Source organism: Oncorhynchus keta, chromosome 28 (genome assembly GCF_023373465.1).
Source record: "Oncorhynchus keta strain PuntledgeMale-10-30-2019 chromosome 28, Oket_V2, whole genome shotgun sequence".
NCBI lineage: Eukaryota > Metazoa > Chordata > Actinopteri > Salmoniformes > Salmonidae > Oncorhynchus > Oncorhynchus keta.
Window position 1 is genome coordinate 12,936,961 of NC_068448.1, and position 19,326 is coordinate 12,956,286.

General features: G+C 41.1%; 2 protein-coding genes across 6 annotated transcripts in view; both read left to right on the plus strand.

Annotated features, from left to right (window-relative positions):
• The first annotated feature begins 282 nt into the window (after positions 1-282).
• LOC118360661 (N-alpha-acetyltransferase 10-like) lies at positions 283-5,199 on the plus strand. Its single transcript, XM_035739937.2, has 8 exons — positions 283-528; positions 2,017-2,115; positions 2,300-2,358; positions 2,443-2,488; positions 2,868-2,983; positions 3,282-3,326; positions 3,649-3,733; positions 3,884-5,199. Exons 1-8 carry the CDS (start codon positions 508-510, stop codon positions 4,067-4,069), a joined length of 657 nt encoding a protein of 218 aa, XP_035595830.1. The 5' UTR covers positions 283-507; the 3' UTR covers positions 4,070-5,199.
• Positions 5,200-6,841: 1,642 nt separating this feature from the next.
• LOC118360501 (rho GTPase-activating protein 4-like) overlaps positions 6,842-19,326 on the plus strand; it is a 40,675-nt gene continuing 28,190 nt past the window's right edge. Inside the window, exon 1 of one of the 5 annotated variants that reach the window (XM_052484883.1) lies at positions 6,842-7,016. Coding sequence is in view for 1 of the 5 variants with exons in the window: in XM_052484882.1 (XP_052340842.1) it covers positions 12,102-12,153 (52 nt within the window). In the remaining 4 variants the exon portion in view is untranslated. The other 4 variants (XM_052484884.1, XM_052484885.1, XM_052484886.1 and 1 more) reach the window with 4 other exon arrangements.

Here is a 19,326-nt window from a genome sequence, read left to right on the forward strand (position 1 = left end):
ATACATTTCAAAACGCCTGTTTCATTTTTTTTGCCAACTCTACTCTTTATAGACTAAACTGAATGAACTTGAATTGAACTGAGAAGTTGCCTAATCATGTTGACTTAAATGACCATTAAAAAAATATCAACGTAATACTGTGTGGACTATAGGTGCACTTGATTTATGGTAGCTCATCCCACGTGTGCCAGGTAACACAGTTGTCCCGGCGCACCGAGCAAACTAATCAAGTGTGCCTTCTCTGATATGTCCGTCAAAATGCTTTCCTGTCCACATTGGGTGTTGGAGGTTCTATTTCATTATTTCTGCCGTAGCCAGTCCAATCCCACGCAACTAGATGCGGGACTCACCTCTGAACCCCTTCCGGTTTATCGCATGCTTCTCCTTCAATTTAGCTAGCTAACATATATGAAACATAATATATAGACAGCGTTAGGAGTTCATAAAACACTTTGGTTCCATAATTTATACATTTCATCATCTGAAATTGTGACGGTCGAAGAAAACATGAATATTCGCAACGCAAGGGTAAGTGAGCCGCCGAGTCGTCCATACAATACTGTGTTAGCTTGCTAACAAACGTTACCCAGCTACCTAGCCACCCATCCCTAATAATAACAATGCAAGGCTTTGTGATAGCTCCACGTTTGCTTGTCAAGTCAAACTGCTGCTAGCTTATTTAGCTACTACGTAAATGGATTGCTACTATGGTAGCTAGCTGGATACACAGTGAACAAGAGTAGCTAGTTCAACTTCTAGTGTAGTTCCGTTCAAATCCAAAAATCAAATGTATTTGTCACATACACATGGTTAGCAGATGTTAATGCGAGTGTAGCGAAATGCTTGTGCTTCTAGTTCCGACAAAGCAGCAATAACCAACGAGTAATCTAACCTAACAATTCCAAAACTACTACCTTTATACACACAAGTGTAAAGAGATAAAGAATATGTACATAAAGCTATATGAATGAGTGATGGTACAGAACGGCGTAGGCAAGATGCAGTAGATGGTATCGAGTACAGTATATACATATGAGATGAGTAATGTAGGGTATGTAAACATTATATTAAGTAGCATCGTTTAAAGTGGCTAGTGATACATGTATTACATAAAGATGCAGTAGATGATATAGAGTACAGTATATACATATGAGATGAGTAATGTAGGGTATTTAAACATTATATTAAGTAGCATTGTTTAAAATGACTAATGATATATTTTTACATCAATTTCCATTATTAAAGTGGCTGGAGTTGAGTCAGTGTGTTGGCAGCAGCCACTCAATGTTAGTGGTGGCTGTTTAACAGTCTGATGGCCTTGAGATAGAAGCTGTTTTTCAGTCTCTCGGTCCCTGCTTTGATGCACCTGTACTGACCTCGCCTTCTGGATGATAGAGGGGTGAACAGGCAGTGGCTCTGGTGGTTGTTGTCCTTGATGATCTTTATGTCCTTCCTGTGACATCGGGTGGTGGAGGTGTCCTGGAGGGAAGGTGGTTTGCCCCCGGTGATGCGTTGTGCAGACCTCCCTACCCTCTGGAGAGCCTTACGGTTGTGGGTGGAGCAGTTGCCGTACCAGGCGGTGATACAGCCCGACAGGATGCTCTCGATTGTGCATCTGAAGAAGTTTGAGTGCTTTTGGTGACAAGCCAAATTTCTTCAGCCTCCGGAGGTTGAAGAGGCGCTTCTGCACCTTCTTCATGACACTGTCTGTGTGGATGGGCCAATTCAGTTTGTCCGTGATGTGTACGACGAGGAACTTAACTTACTATCCTCTCCACTACTGTCCCGTCGATTTAACCAGGGATTGTTTGCAGTGCTACAATCCCAATCAATGTCCATGTATAATGTGTTGATCCTATTCCCCACTCGTTAGCTAGCTAGTAAAGTTAGTGACATTTGGATTGAATCCGTGTCCAGACATGACATCTCTTCTAGTTGTACCTTTTCTCACGTGTAGTAGTGCCATTGTTTCAATCAGTGTCCAAACCATTGACATGTCTTGTTCTGTTTTCTCAGCCGGAGGACCTTATGAACATGCAGCACTGCAACCTGCTGTGTCTCCCAGAGAACTACCAGATGAAATACTACTTCTACCATGGACTGTCCTGGCCACAGGTTAATATGGCTTCCTCTTCATCATCGCCACTTCATTCATATCACTTGAGTCATTGTTCTTGCATTCAATCAGTCAAAGATGTAATCTAACTCATCAAGAGGAATGAGAAACATTTGATTCAGGTCTAACTAGTCGTTACTAGATGTCTGTGCATCTAACATCACCTTTTTGTTTGTCTTTCAGCTCTCCTACATCGCTGAGGATGAGAATGGCAAAATAGTGGGATATGTTTTGGCCAAGATGTGAGTATACCTGAACTACAGAGCTTATCCCATGCCATTGTTTATCAGTGTCTATCAAGCTCTCACTCTTTGTGTGGCATGCAGGGAGGAGGATCCAGATGATGTCCCCCATGGTCACATCACATCCCTGGTGAGTCTTGGTTCTGTACTGTTCATTGTAGTGCTTTGTAGCTTCAACATGGGATAGGCAGTAGGCTATTTAAAAAATAAAAAATGTTTAACCTTTATTTAACCAGGCAAGTCAGTTAAGAACACATTCTTATTTTCAATGACGGCCTGGGAACAGTGGGTTAACTGCCTGTTCAGGGGCAGAATGACAGATTTGTACCTTGTCAGCTCGGGGGTTTGAACTCGCAACCTTCCGGTTACTAGTCCAACGCTATGGAGGAGCTTGGAGAAGGACGAGGGGACCTCTTATCTGCAGCACTTGTCAGGTTGTTAAGTTGTGGTTGTTGAGTGACAGGAAGGATTGTTAACAAATGTTTGGATTGTGTCTGTCTGTCTCTCAGGCTGTCAAGCGCTCACACAGACGTCTGGGTCTGGCTCAGAAACTGATGGACCAAGCCAGCCGAGCTATGATTGAAAACTTCAACGCCAAATATGTCTCACTTCATGTCCGGAAAAGGTAGTGCAGTGTGCTGGATGTCTGTGTTGGACTTCAATAAGATGGTTCCATTTGTAGTTATTTGTATATTGCTCTTCGATAAGAATTTCCAGATTAGTTGTTGTAATGGCATGCTAAATACGCATCACTCTCCTGTTGTCTAGAGAAGTATAGACGGAAGAATTTGAATACAGTGAGACATTGTTTTTCAGACCATTCTTAATGTGACTTGTATGGTTTTATTCTGTTGATCTGTATCTGTAGTTTTTTGGTTCACAAAGCACTTGAATTGCATCCATTTCATGTTCTCCTACTGCAGTAACCGAGCAGCCTTGCACCTGTACTCCAACACACTGAAATTCCAGTAAGTAACATGGAGCTCCTCCTAACTTGTTTAAACGAACCCTCCTAAAGCAAGTGCTTATGTAAAGGTAGACGTTGCTTGTCAGCCTCGTAGTCAAAGTGAGGTTGTCTCGGGAACTGTGGAGTCATATTCCCTACTGATACATCCAAATGATGGTCTCTGCTGTAGGATTCAAATGTATCCAGAGGTTGTTTATTTGATTTATTTTTCCCTTATTTAACCAGGGATTGTTTGCAGTGCCACAATCACAATCAATGTCCATGTATAATGTGTTGATCCTATTCCCCACTGACATTCGAATCATTTTCATTCATCTCCATAGGATTAGTGAAATAGAGCCCAAGTACTATGCAGATGGGGAGGATGCCTATGCCATGAAGAGAGACCTAGCTCACATGGCTGATGAGGTGAGTTTTAACTCCTATCCTTCTTTCCAGCAGCATGGTTTGATAGTGTTTTGTATACATTGGATCCTCTCTGCCGTAAGGGTACGGTCAACCTTGCACCAAACCATTAAGAGAGACACCCCCACACACTGCAGTCTTTTCTGTCTATAGGTCCCACAGTTGAGGAAGCCAGGAGTGAAGGCACTGGGTCAGGAGACCCTTACTGCTACGACCACACCCGGTGACCAGGAGAAAGAGGGAGAGAGGGACAGTGGCGGAGAGAGCAAAGAACTCAGTGAAGTTAGCGAAGCAACAGAAAGCACAGACGTCAAAGATTCATCCTCCGATTCACAATGACTCTGACCTCTTTAGTAGCCATTTTTAAATTTCACCATGAAAGTTACTTATTACACTTTTTTATCTCTTTCCAAATAGGAAAAAACAGATTTGACCTCAGTTTTCCCCAGTGTTCATCTTCAACTATTCACCTCAGTTACTTTGTATATTTTACCTTTACAACATACTGTACAGTAATATATATTTGACCTTCACACCGTACAGGAACATATTTTACCTTCACACCGTACAGTAACATATTTGTTCTTCACACCGTACAGGAACATATTTGACCTTCACACCGTACAGTAACATATTTGACCTTCACACCGTACAGGAACATATTTGACCTTCACACCGTACAGGAACATATTTGACCTTCACACCGTACAGGAACATATTTGTTCTTCACACCGTACAGTAACATATTTGGTCTTCACACCGTACAGTAACATATTTGACCTTCACACCGTACAGTAACATATTTGACCTTCACACCGTACAGGAACATATTTGACCTTCACACCGTACAGGAACATATTTGGTCTTCACACCGTACAGGAACATATTTGACCTTCACACTGTACAGGAACATATTTGACCTTCACACCGTACAGGAACATATTTGACCTTCACACCGTACAGGAACATATTTGACCTTCACACCGTACAGGAACATATTTTATCTTCAGTGTACACAGTAGAGTAATATATTACACCTTTACAGCGTACACCATACAGTAGTATATTTTACTATTACTGTGTTCACCATACAGTAATATATTTGACCTTTACAGTGTACACCGCACCGTAATATATATTTTACTTTACACTGTACAGTAATATATTTGACCTTTTAGAGCATACACCGTACAGTAATAGTTTTTTTCCCATAAATTTCTGTTGTCATTAGTGACAAACAAAGAAAATTGAGAATTGGTTGAAAGGAATGTTTTTGGAACTGGAATGAAAATGGATTTTGAGCTGAAATTCACGACTGGTTCCATAAGTTTAAAAAATATATATATATTTGATGTTGTCACTAGTACTTCATCGTCGGCCACCCCACCCATGAAATCATAACCAGTGTTTTTGGATGTGTCTAAATCAGGTCTGTTAAATATTCTTCAAAATAAAAGTTTCAAGTAATACATTTTGTATTGTATTTCTTTGCGTACTAGATGCCCAGTAAAATGTAACTAAATATTTTGAGAAATTCTTAGTGACCAATGGATAATAGCGTTTTTGCAACCAGCACTCATAAACGAGTCTTACATTTTGATTGCTGCCGGTAGAAAAGTAATGAATAGAGCTGACAAAGTCCATATTTTACTTGACTGAGAAGCATGTGTTGCACAGAACAAACTAAGCATGCAGGTCTGTTCCTTTCTTCAATATAACTGACTAAACAGACAGAGATATGATAGGAACAAACCCAGAGCATCTATCACCTTCACACGTGTATTTAGCCTGCCTTGTGGCGCTATCTTTCTCACACACATTTTAAACTCTAGGCTCGATGGGACGCTACCGTCACACCTGACCAACATCTGGTGAAATGGCAGAGTGCCAAATTCAAATTGAATTACTATAAATATTAAACTTTCATGAAATCACACATGCAATACACCAAATTAAAGCTACACTTGTTGTTAATCCAGCCAACGTGTCAGATTTCAAAAAGGCGAAAGCAAACCATGCTATTATCTGAGGATAACACCCCATCAAACAATCATATATAAAGACATGACATCATTTTCTGGAATCTTCCAAGCTGTTTAAAGGCAGTCAACATAGTGTGTCAACTTCTGACCCACTGAAATTGTGATGCAGTGAATTATAAGTGAAATCATCTGTAAACAATTATTGGAAAAATTACTTGTGTGAAGCACAAAGTAGATGTCCTAACCGACTTGCCAAAACTATAGTTAGTTAACAAGAAATTTGTGGAGATGTTGAAAAACGAGTCTTAATGACTCCAACCTAAGTGTATACTTCCGACTTCAACTGTACATACAGTTACATACACATACCTACATAGATATACATACTTTTAAAAATAATATACCATTATTATTCCCCACAAGCCCTACCACCCTTCCCCCAATTGGAGTAAACTAATAAACAATAACACTTAGGCTTCTACCTTCAGTTTATATATCTTATACACATTTTACAGACACAATCTATTTTACAATAGTTATTTTTTGTTTGTTTTTAGTCCTTCCTCTATTTCTGATGTCCATCCAGTTTGATTTCTATTTGTAACTGTGCTATTTCACAACATCTCTGAATCTATATACATTGTACAGACCCCATTGTACAGTATGTTTTACATTGGTTATCTTGTTATTAGTCCCACCCTTCAGCTCCATTCAACCCCTCCCATCTATCTCTGAACATCATCCATTTTGGATTTCTATTTGCCATTTATTTTTCAACTGTGCTGTGATACTTCACAAAAGTACTGAACCTTTCTATTCTCATAGCTTATACAGAATGACTTGTTCTGATTAATGTCATGACTTGTTCTGATTAATGTCATGACTTGTTCTGATTAATGTCATGACTTGTTCTGATTAATGTCATGACTTTTGGGTGTGTTACACAAGTGCAATGCTCCCATAATATATATTCTTTACTCAATAAGTGTATTATAGATGCAGACAGCCCTTACTCAGCTTAAGTGTTACTACACACATGAAGTCATAGGGGAGAGAGCGATGAGGGAGGAGGAGGGGGTGTGTCTTGAATTAGAAGAATGACTCTCCACAACTCTTGCACAACCCCGCACTGGGTGTTTTAGAAAGTGTGTCAGGGAGCGACACAACAGAGAGGGAGAGAGGAGGGTCGTGACATTCACCCAGGTTTATGTGTTTCATGTAAAAAGGAGGAAGGGAGAAGTCATCTTTGGGAGATAAACGTTACTCAGTGTGGAAAGAAGACGGTTAAAAACAATCTCAGTCAGGTATGAATCTCATTTTCATAACAGAATAACTAGGAGATTCATTTCACAATATTTAAGAATGTTGTGTGGCATGTCATGTCTTGTTTGAATTAGACAATGTCTGTTGTGTGTTGCTATACACGTTTAGGAGTACTGTAATTGCCTGAATGTTAGACAGGGGTTCTGCTTTCTCTACTTGCTCTGAATGTAGTTTATCTGCTGTTTGACAGCAATAACTACAGTATATCTTGATGTGTATCTCAGACTCACCCCACTGTGAAGTATGTGGTAGTGGCTGGACGATAAACCGAAATACACCACATTAGTACAGCTGTATAGGAAAGACATGTACAGTACCTTATAACAGTTCAAACTGACCAGCGGATATCAGTTGAGATATACTGGTAGTGCCCTGTATCCTGATGATGATGGCAAGAATCTCCAATTCCTGTTGCATGATTCAATGATGATCATGCAGTGAAAGAATGGAGAAGGGGAGATGGAAAGGATGACGAATCTGTAGAAAGAATATGCTGTGCAACAGCTACGTTCTACAAGGCATATTATAAAGTTACATGAGATTTGTTACACATTTCAAAGGGAAATGCAATGGATCTAAACGTAAACTATAGGCAGATATACAGATATACCTATACCTATCTATAGATGGATAGACGAAATCACAGGGAACGTTTATCTTTTGAAAAATAAATGAAAGGAACTGAAATTGGGAACAGTTTAAAACAGCCGTGTGAAATTGAGTTTTGATGAGTGAAATTTGGTTTTTGAAAAGAAAAGAGGAAGTTAGTTGGCAGTGAAGAGTGAGAGAGCGATGGAGAAAGAGGGGGGAGCGAAGGAAGGAAAGTGAGTTCGTGACTCATGGTTAGTGATTCCTGCTTTGCTATTCAGTGCGTGTGTATGTGTGTGCGTGCTTAAGTGTTTGGGCGTGTGTGCGTGAATCATGAGTGTGTGTGTGTTTGTGATGCGCGAGTTGACTCATCATAACCCGCCGAACCGAGGGTCAGGCGGGGTTAGGGTCATTAAATTTTGGGCGGGCGGGTTGAATAAAGATAAAACAATACCTTATACGGGTTTATACCTTGTCTATCGACATGTCTGTAGACAATTAGAATGCGACAAGTGTAGCTGGTCAAAACTACATTTTAATTTATATTCGGGTGGAATGTCTGTAGACCTTCGCTGCAACTGTCTGTTTCATTGTCTATAACAGATGAAAAAAGTTAAACTTTGACCCTATCGCTGCGTCCGTTGTCATGGTTACCCGACGAGCTCGTAATGAAAGTTCGAAAATTCTCTGGTATAATGCACTGCTTTATTTCGTCACACTCACAACCGTAAGCTATTTTCTGTCATTAGCTCACCATTAACTTGTAAATAATGATATTGTTGTGAGTTTATTTTCCTGTAATAATGAATAAAAAAGTATCTAAAGTTAAGACAGTGTCATCTATGATATGGTCATTATTTGAACTGGCTAGCCAGCTAACGTTACAAGGTGTATAGAAGGGGGGTTGCGGATGGGTTACTAGCAATTGCAGCTAGCTAACATAGCATCCCTCTGTTTGAGGCGGGGCGGCAGGGAGCCTAGTGGTTAGAGCGTTGGACTAGTAACTGAAAGGTTGCAAGATTGAATCCCTGAGCTGACAAGGTACAACATCTGTCGTTCAGCCCATTGACAAGGCAGTTAACTCACTGTTCCTAGGCTGTCATTGAAAAGAAGAATTTGTTCATAACTGACTTGCCTAGTTAAATAAAGGTAAAATAACATAATTGAGCTGGTGTTTGAGTAGGCTAAACTAGCTCGCTAGCTGCATTTGCTAGCTAGTAAGTGAAAATGAAACTAAATGTATCTCTTGCTTTTTTATTTTGTAATAAATATATTTGTTCAAAACTGTTAAACTATTGTCTTTCTATCTCTTTGAGTCTACTACTCACCACATGTTATGTACTGCGGTGCTAGCTAGCTGTAGCTTATGCTTTCAGGAGTAAATTCATTATCTGATCCTTTGATTGGGTGGACAACATATCAGCTGCAAGAGCTCTGATAGGTTGGAGGACGTCCTCCTGAAGTTGTCATAACTACTGTGTAAGTTTATGGAAGGAGGTGAGAACCATGAGCCTCCTGGGTTTTTGTATTGAAGTCAATGTACCCAGAGGAGGACAGAAGCTTGCTGTCCTCCAGCTACATCATGGTGCTACCCTTACAGAGTGCTGTTGAGGCTGCTGTAGACCTTCAATATTAGGAAGGGGTTACTAAGGTTTGGTATACCCAGTGTATGGTTGCTGATGGGTTACTAGCAATTGCAGGCGGGTACGGTTGAACAAACAGCTGACCTGCGCACCACTAGTGTGTGCCCTCGCCCCCGACACAGGAAGCACCACACCTGTCTTCCTCTTTTTAAAGATCACGAGAGGTCTCTGTGGGAGGATTAGTGACAGCATAGAAAGAGAGAGACGCCAATAATATGAACTATTAATTTCATGAAAGGCAATTCGAATGCAGTTCAGAACCAACATCTCAGGCACTAATCCTATAGTGACTGCTTGAGCTCTCAGTTAATAAATAAGGGTATGAATAAAGCTTTGTCATATTGTATTGTTAAATGCCAACAGAGAATGAGGAAAGACAGCAATTCTAACTGCACAAGCATAAAGGAGTTAAACTGCATTTAAATGGTCAAGGGGGTTATCAACCCCTCAGGCCTTTAGCAGTCAGTATCTAAGGAACATTATAAACTGGGTAGTTCGAGCCCTGAATGCTGATTGGCTGACAGCCGTGGTATATCAGACTGTATACCACACGTATGACAAAACATTTATTTTTAGTGCTCTATTTACGTTGGTAACCAGTTTATAATAGCAATAAGGCACCTCAGGGGTTATGGTACATGGCCAATATACCACAGCCAAGGGCTGTATCCAGGCACTCTGCATTGTGTCGTGTGTAAGAACAGCCCTTAGCCATGGTATATTGGCCACATACCACACCCCCTCGTGCCTTATTGCTTAAACAGACAACAGCAATGCAGCAAATCCATAAATAAATATTTTCTCTCCTTTATTTGGCATGTTAACCACTCCAGATCCAACCTAGAGAGAGGAAGAAAGAGACATGATGTCCCATCACCATATTGTGCTCAACTAAACCAGGCCTAGGCTATTGAAACAAAATAAACACTGACTGGCTTGCTCAGTCATAACAAATACATTCAAACTTCTGATTGGATGTTCTATAATTCAATATAATCTACAAAACATGTAAACTACAATTGAAGGATTGTGTGAGCTGTCAGTACTGTTGATTCTCTCCCAACACATACATAAGTTACATATTGTCACGCAAAGTTACTCTATTAGTGAGCGTGTTATACAAACATTCGCTCTGTGACAGTGTTGTGTGCCTTGTGGTGGTGGTATAGTACTATTTATAAGGCAGCTGAAATGTTGCTGCTGCTCTTTCTGCATGCTACAAGTGTGCAGCAGCATGAGCAGAGTGGTGCGTTTACATACCAGCTGGCTTTCTCAGAGGCAGCAGAGGCAGGCTGGGTTCAACTAGGAAATGTATTACAGACAATACTGTTTTCAGTCTATCAATAAAATGTATTTATAAGGCATTTTCACATCAGCCGATGTCACAAAGTACTGTACAGAAACCCAGCCTAAAATCTCAAACAGCAAGCAATGCAGATGTAGAAGCACAGTGGCTAGGAAAAACTCCCTAGAAAGGCCAGAACCTAGGAAGAAACCTAGAGAGGAACCAGGCTCTGAGGGGTGGCCAGTCCTCTTCTGGCTGTGCCGGGTGGAGATTATAACAGAACATGGCCAAGATGTTCAAACGTTCATAGAAGACCAGCAGGGTCAGATAATAATAATCACAGTGGTTGTAGAGGGGGCAACAGGTCAGCACCTCAGGGGTAAATGTCAGTTGGCTTTTCATAGCCGAGCATTCAGAGTTAGAGACAGCAGGTGTGGATCACAGACTGTATCTGATACTATGGATAGGAGTGTAGTAGTGAATACAGGGAGAGTGTCACAGAGCGAGGGAAGTAATGAGTGTCATAGAGCGTTGTTGACAAAGTCATTGGAGGGACCAGCAAGTGTAGCATACAGTACATGACAGATTGGTTTTCAAGTGTTAGAAATCAATTGAACTTGGGCCTCGATGTAGGGTCATTAACTTCACACACTTAGACTATACTCCAATAAGCATGGGTACGGTGAGTAAGGATTCACTTAGACCAGGGGTCTCCAACCTTTTCTAGCATGAGAGCTACTTTAAAAAATAGTAACATGTCGCAAGCTACTATTTTTCTTCTAGTTATCAAATAGCACATTATTCTCTTCTCCTCTACCCTGCAACACTTTCCCAGGTCCTTAGTGTACAAGAGAAAGTAGTGCACTATGTGTTATGTGAATCTCCCTGGTAAAATAATCATTCATAAACTAAGAGGGGCCCTATAACATCTGTGATTTCCCCCCCAAATTCTGTTTGATATTTTCCCAAATTATGTTCTCACTTATTTTTCACTCTTAAAATTAAAATTGTTAATAGAAAAACAAGGAAATTGCAAGTTCTGAGTCGATGCCAATGCTTAAATCACATCAAAATACATATTTTTTTCAGGTCTGGAAAAATTGTGATTTTCTTTGTGTATTCCACTTTTTGTGTATCTGGCCCTTTAATTGTGCATCTAGTGAGTGAGGAATCTACCATCTAATGTGAAGGTTTAGCGATGGTTCTGTACTGCTGCTGCTCATTTCATGGCAAAGTGTGCAAATAATAGATACAAATTATATACTTACTCATGATATACTTCTGCCAGGTAAGACTACTTTACAGTTAACATTTAATTGAGAAGGTTTTGCGGAAAGTACTTCTGTCAAACCACAAGTTGATTATCACATCAACTGGCTACACACGGAGTGATAAACAAACGCGCGCATCACAAAGACAGACGGGTATAATATTGCTGGAAATGAATTGGTAGATATTGTGGGATAATGCCAATGTTGTTGTGTTGATTAGATAGTAGCTGGGAGTTTACGGTATCTCATAGTTGTGAGATTTGTGTATGACAGTTTACGATGGAACAAGTGAAAATGGTACTTTCAGAATCGTTTGGCGAGCTACTCATAGGTGGGCGATCAACCTGTTGGAGACTATAACGTTACACTGTAAAACAAAACAAAAATATTGGTTGATTCAATTTACAAAAGTGTATTACCAAGATTCCTTAACGTTTTTTTATGTCAAATCCAATCTGGATTTCGTGTGGTTAATTTAATCTCAAATTACTTCAACCTAGCAAAGTAAATGGAACTCAAATTAAATCAAATCGTATTTGTCACATACACGTGATTAGCAGATGTTATTGCGGGTGTAGCGAAATGCTTGTGCTTCTAGTTCTGATTTCACAAATACCTAATACACACATATCTAAGTAAAGGAATGGAATTAAGAATATATAAATATATGGATGAGCAATTTCAGAGCAGCATAGACTGAGATACAGTAGATAGTATAGAATACAGTGTATACATATGAGATGAGTAATGCAAAATGTGTAAACATTATTAAAGTGACATTATTAAAGTCACGAGTGTTCCGTTTTATTTAAAGTGGCCAATTATTTCAAGTCTCTCTATGTAGGCAACATAGACAGACTGTGCTAGTGATGGCTGTTTTAACAGTCTGATGGTCTTGAGATATAAGCTGTTTTTCAGTCTCTCGGTACCAGCTTTGATGCAACTGTACAGACCTCACCTTCTGGATGATAGTGGGGTGAACAGACAGTGGCTTGGGTGGTTGTCCTGATGATCTTTTTGGCCTTTCCTGTGACATCGGGTGCCATAGGTGTCCTGGGAGGCAGGTAGTTTGCCCCTGGTGATGTGTTGTGCAGACCTCACTACCCTCAGGAGAGCCTTACGGTTGTGGGCGGTGCAGTTGCCGTACCAGGCGGTGATACAGCCTGACAGGATGCTTTCAATTGTGCATCTGTAAAAGTTTGTGAGGGTTTTTGGTGACAAGCAAATTTTCTTCAGCCTCTTGAGGTTGAAGAGGAGCTGTTGCACCTTCTTCACCGCTCTGTCTGTGTGGGTGGGTGGACCATTTCAGTTTGTCTGTGATGTGTACACCGAGGAACTTAACTTTCCACCTCCTCCATTGGTGTCCCATCGATGTGGATCAGGGGGGTGCTCCCTCTGCTGTTTCCTGAAGTCCACGATCATCTCCTTTGTTTTGTTGACATTGGGTGAGAGGTTATTTTTCTGGCACCACACTCTCAGAGCCCTCACCTCTGAGAGGCTGACTCATCGTTGTTGGTAATCAAGCTTACTACTGTTATGTTGTCTGCAAACTTTATGATTGAGTTGGAGGCGTGCATGGCCACGCAGTCATGGGTGAACAGGGAGTACAGGAGCGGACTGAGCACGCACCCTTTTTGGGCCCCAGTTTTGAGGATCAGCAAAGTGGAGGTGTTGATTCCTACATTCACCACCTGGGGGCGGCCGTCAGGAAGTCCAGGACCCAGTTGTACAGGGCAGGATTTAGACCCAGGTCCTCAAGCTTAATGATGAGCTTGGAGGGTACTATGGTGTTGAATGCTGAGCTATAGTCAATGAACAGCATTCTAACATAGGTATTCGTCTTGTCCAGATGGGATAGGGCAGTGTGGGTGCGATTGCATCATCTGTGGACCTATTGGGGCGGAAAGCAAATTGGAGTAGGTCTAGGGTGTCAGGTAGGGTGGAGGTGATATGATCTTTGACTAGTCTCTCAAAAGTACTACATGATGACATAAGTGAGTGCTACGGGGTTTTCCTTTTGTAGTTCGTAATTGTCTGTAGACCCTGCAACGTACACTCAGCAAAAAAAGAAACGTCCTCTCAACGTCAACTGCTTTTATTTTCAGCAAATTTAACATGTGTAAATATTTGTATGAACATAACAAGATTGACAAATGAGACATAAACTGAACAAATTCCACAGACATGTGACTAACAGAAATGGAATACTGTGTCCCTGAACAAAGGGGGGTCAAAATCAAAAGTAACATTCAGTATCTGGTGTGGCCACCAGCTGCATTAAGTACTGCAGTGCATCTCCTCCTCATGGACTGCACCAGATTTGCCAGTTCTTGCTGTGAGATGTTACCCCACTCTTCCACCAAGGCACCTTCAAGTTCCCGGATATTTCTGGGGGGGGGGGCCCTAGCCCTAGCCCTAGCCCTCACTCGCCGATCCAACAAGTCCCAGGCGTGCTCAATGGGATTGAAATCCGAGCTCTTCGCTGGCCATGGCAGAACACTGACATTCCTGTCTTGCAGGAAATCATGCACAGAACGAGCAGTACGGCTAGTGGCATTGTCATGCTGGAGGGTCATGTCAGGATGAGCCTGCAGGAAGGGTACCACATGAGGGAGGAGGATGCCTTCCCTGTAACGCACAGCATTGAGATTGCCTGCAATGACAACGAGCTCCGTCCAATGATGCTGTGACACACCGCTCCAGACCATGACGGACCCTCCACCTCCAAATCAATCCAGCTCCAGAGTACAGGCCTCGGTGTAACGCTCATTCATTCGATGATAAACGCAAATCCGACCATCACCCCTGGTGAGACAAAACTGCGACTTGTCAGTGAAGAGCACCTTCTGCCAGTCCTGTCTGGGTCAGCGACGGTGGGTTTGTGCCCATAGTCGACGTTGTTGCCGGTGATGTCTGGTGAGGACCTGCCTTACAACAGGCCTACAAGCCCACTGTCCAGCCTCTCTCAGCCTATTGCGAACAGTCTGAGCACTGAGCAGGAACTGTGTGTTCCTGGTGTAACTCGGCAGTTGTTGCCATCCTGTACCTGTCCCGCAGGTGTGATGTTCGGATGTACCGATCCTGTGCAGGTGTTGTAACACAGTCTGCCACTGCAGAGACGATCAGCTGTCCGTCCTGTCTCCCTGTAGCGCTGTTTTAGGCGTCTCACAGTACGGACATTGCAATTTATTTCCCTGGCCACATCTGCAGTCCTCATGCCTCCTTGCAACATGCCTAAGGCACGTTCACGCAGATGAGCAGGGACCCTGGGCATCTTTTTTTGTTTATGGTTCATTGAACAAACATGGGAAACAGTGTTTAAACCCTTTACAATGAAGATCTGTGAAGTTATTTGGATTTTTACTAATTATCTTCCAAAGACAGGGTCCTGAAAAAGGAACGTTTCTTTTTTTGCTGAGTTTACGTCTTGTGTCTGAGCTGTTTTACGACTCCACTTTGTCTCTATACTGATGTTTCATCTGTTTGATTGTCTTACAGAGAGAATGTTTATATTCTGCCATATTCCCAACATTTTTTTCAGTTTAATGTGAATGCTGCCATCTATCTGCGGTTTCTGGTTAGGGTAGGTTTTAATGGTCACAGTGGGTACAGCATCTCCTATACACTTCTTGATGAACTCAGTAACTGTCTCGGTGTACAAATCAATATTATTCTCTGAAGCTACCCGGGACACATCCCAATTCGCGTGATCAAAACAATCTTGAAGCGTGTATTCCGATTGGTCATACCAGCGTTGAATATTCCTCAGCACTGGTACTTCTTATTTGAGTTTATGCCTATAAGAAGGGAGGAGCAAAATGGAGTCATGGTCAGATTTGCTGAAAGGAGGGCGGGAGAGGGCCTTACATGCATCCAGGAAATTTGAGTTACAATGTTCAAGTGTTTTTCCAGTGCGAGTGCTAAATGCTGATATAATTTAGCTAGCCTTTTCCTCAAATTTGCTTTGTTAAAATTGAAATCAATGTGCTTAAACTGATTGTTTTAGTTATGCTAACAAGCTACTCAATTTGTTTTGACAAGTTTTTGAGTGGAGAGGACACATATTTGCTAGTCAGAAAAACAAAACAATTTGTTGTTTGAATTGAACAACGTTATACAGTTGAAACAACTACTTTGAAAATGACACATTTCAGAACTGACAAAGTTTTTGAAATTATATACTAGAGATTTAAGTAGGGTACATTATGCTCCCATCAGTCTCTTGCTCACACTCAAAACCGGCAGCGCATTCTGTAATTTCAACCCATTAACGGACCACTTTAGTGTAACAGTATAATTTTAAACCGTCCCCTCGCCCATACCCGGGCGCGAACCAGGGACCTTCTGCGTTACCCATCGCTCCACAAAAGCCGCGGCCCTTGCAGAGCAAGGGGAACTACTACTTCAAGGTCTCAGAGCAAGTGACGTAACCGATTGAACCGCTATTTAGCGCACACCGCTAACTAAGCTAGCCGTTTCACATCCGTTACATTAGCTACAATGACATTCTCAGTCATGGTTACATAAGCTTTTTACTTGTTACTTTTTACATGTAGTTGTTTATCGTCCTTCTTTAAATGCACTAGCTAAAGTCGCTCTGGATAAAAGTGTCTGACCAAAATGTAAATGTAAAAATTAACTGTTGCAAATACTGAGTATTATTCTAATGAGCTCCACCCCCCCTAAAATAAGTTGAAGTCATCTTGATATTTTCAGTTAACACTACTGTTATGTTGCTTCAGTTGATTTGACTTGAGTAAACAAGTCGTTCTTAACTGATTTAATTTCATAAGTTAAGACAAGATAACTACAACGTATCAAATTAACTTGATATTTTTGTCAACGCAACTTTTATGTTGGTTCAATTGACTTGACTCCATGGTTGTGAATTTCTAAGTTGAGTAAGCGCATTGTTTTTGCTAACTTAATTTGAATGAATATCTTTTGAATTTTTCAGTGAGTTGAAATCACGCATAAAGGAAGGACTAGAGGTTGACCGATTGGCCGATTAATTCCGGCTGATTTCAAGTTTTCATAACAATCGGAAATATGTATTTTTGGGTGCAGATTTGCCCATTTTTTAAATATATTTTTTTACACATTTATTTAATCTTTATTTAACTAGGCAAGTCAGTTAAGAACACATTCTTATTTTCAATGACGGCCTAGGAACGGTGGGTTAACTGCCTCGTTCAGGGGCAGAAAGACACATTTTCACCTTGTCAACTCGGGGGATGCAATCTTGCAACTTTACTATTAACTAGTCCAACACAATAACGACCTGCCTCTCTCTCGTTGCACTCCACAAGGAGACTGCCTGTTACGCAAATGCAGTAAGCCACGGTAAGTTGCTAGCTAGAATTAAACTTATCTTATAAAAACAATCAATCATAATCATTAGTTAACTACACATGGTTGATGATATTACTAGATATTCTCTAGCGTGTCCTGTGTTGCATATAATCTGACTGAGCATACAAGTATCTAAGTATCTGACTGAGCGGTGGTAGGTCAGAAGCAGGCGCGTAAACATTCATTCAAACAGCACTTTTGTGCGTTTTGCCAGCAGCTCTTCGTTGTGCGTCAAGCATTGCGCTGTTTATGACTTTAAACCTATCAACTCCCGAGATGAGGCTGGTGTGACCGAAGTGAAATGGCTAGCTAGTTAGCGCGCGCTAATAGCGTATCAAACTTCACTCGCTCTGAGCCTTGGGGTGGTTGTTTCCCTTGCTCTGCATGGGTAACGCTGCTTTGATGTGGTGGCTGTTGTCGTTGTGTTGCTGGTTCGAGCCCAGGGAGGAGCGAGGAGAGGGACGGAAGCTATACTGGTATACTGGCAATACTAAAGTGCCTATAAGAACATCCAATAGTCAAAGGTTAATGAAATACAAATGGTATAGAAGGAAATAGTTATATAATAACTGCAACCTACAACTTCTTACCTGGGAATATTGAAGACTCATGTTAAAAGGAACCAACAGCTTTCATATGTTCTCATGTTCTGAACTGAAACGTTAGCACATATTGCACTTTTACGTTCTTCTCCAACACTTTGTTTTTGCATTATTTAAACCAAATTGAACATGTTTCATTATCTACTTGAGGCTAAATTGATTTGATTGATGTATTATATTAAGTTAAAATAAGTGTTAATTCAGTATTGTTGTAATTGTCATTATTACAAATACATTTTTTATTATAAAAATCAATAAATCGGCCGATTAATCGCTATCGGCTTTTTGGACCTCCAATAATCTGTATCGGCGTTGAAAAATCATAATCGGTCGACCTCTACTTTACACCCCCTGCTATAATGTGGATAAAGAGTTACTTGTCTAACAGAACACAGAGAGTGTTCTTTAATGGAAGCCTCAACCATAATCCAGATAGAATCAGGAATTCCCCAGGGTAGCTGTTTAGGCCCTCGCTATTTTCCATCGTTACTAACAACATGCCACTGGCTTTGAGTAAGGCCAGTGTGTCTATGTATGTGGATAACTCAACGCTATACATGTCAGCTACTACAACGACTGAAATGACTGCAACACTTAACAAAGAGCTGCAGTTAGTTTCAGAATAAGTAGCAAGGAATGTTAGTTCTAAATATTTCCAGAACTAAAAGCATTGTATTTGGGACAAATCATTCACTAAACCCTAAACCTCAATTACATCTAGTAATGAATAATGTGGAAATTGAGCAGGTTGAGGTGACTAAACTGCTTGGAGTAACCCTGGATTGTAAAACTGTCATGGTCAAAACATTTTGATTCAACAGTTGCTAAGATTGGGAGAAGTCTGGCCATAATAAAGCACTGCTCTGCCTTCTTAACAACACTATCAACAAGGCCGGTCCTACAGGCCCTGGTTTTGTCGCACCTAGACTACTGTTCAGTTGTGTGGTCAGGTGCCACAAAGAGGGACTTGGGAAAATTACAATTGTCTCAGAACAGAGCAGCACGGCTGGCCCTTAAAAGTACACGGAGAGCTAACATTATTGACATGCATGTCAATCTCTCCTGGCTCAAAGTGGAAGAGAGATTGACTTCATCATTACTTGTTTTTCTAAGAGGTGTTGACAAGCTGAATGTACCGTTTAAAATACTAGCGCACAGCTCGGACACCCATACATACGCCACAAGACATGCCACCAGAGGTCTCTTCACAGTCCCCAAGTCCAGAACAGACTATGGGAGGCGCACAGTACTACATTGACCCATGAAATATGGAACTCTATTCCACATCAGGTAACTAATGCAAGCAGTAAAAAGCAGGTAGAAATGCACCTTATGGAACAACGGGGACTGTGAAGAGGCACACACACAGGTACAGACACATGCATACGCACACATTGGGATATCGTTGTATGGTGGGATTGAACATTTTGTGTTGTGGATATGTGGTGGTGTAGGGATGTTATATGATGTACTGTCTTATCTTTAGCTCATTCAGTACAAACATAGTTCACTGTTTTATCTGTTGTTTTATATGTAATGTGGGTCCTTTG

Coding starts and splice junctions, on each gene's coding strand:
- LOC118360661 (XM_035739937.2), top strand. CDS start 508: ATGAATATTCGCAACGCAAGG. Junction 2,116..2,299: donor ATGGACTGTCCTGGCCACAG/GTTAATATGGCT, acceptor TTTGTCTTTCAG/CTCTCCTACATCGCTGAGGA. Junction 2,359..2,442: donor GGATATGTTTTGGCCAAGAT/GTGAGTATACCT, acceptor TGTGGCATGCAG/GGAGGAGGATCCAGATGATG.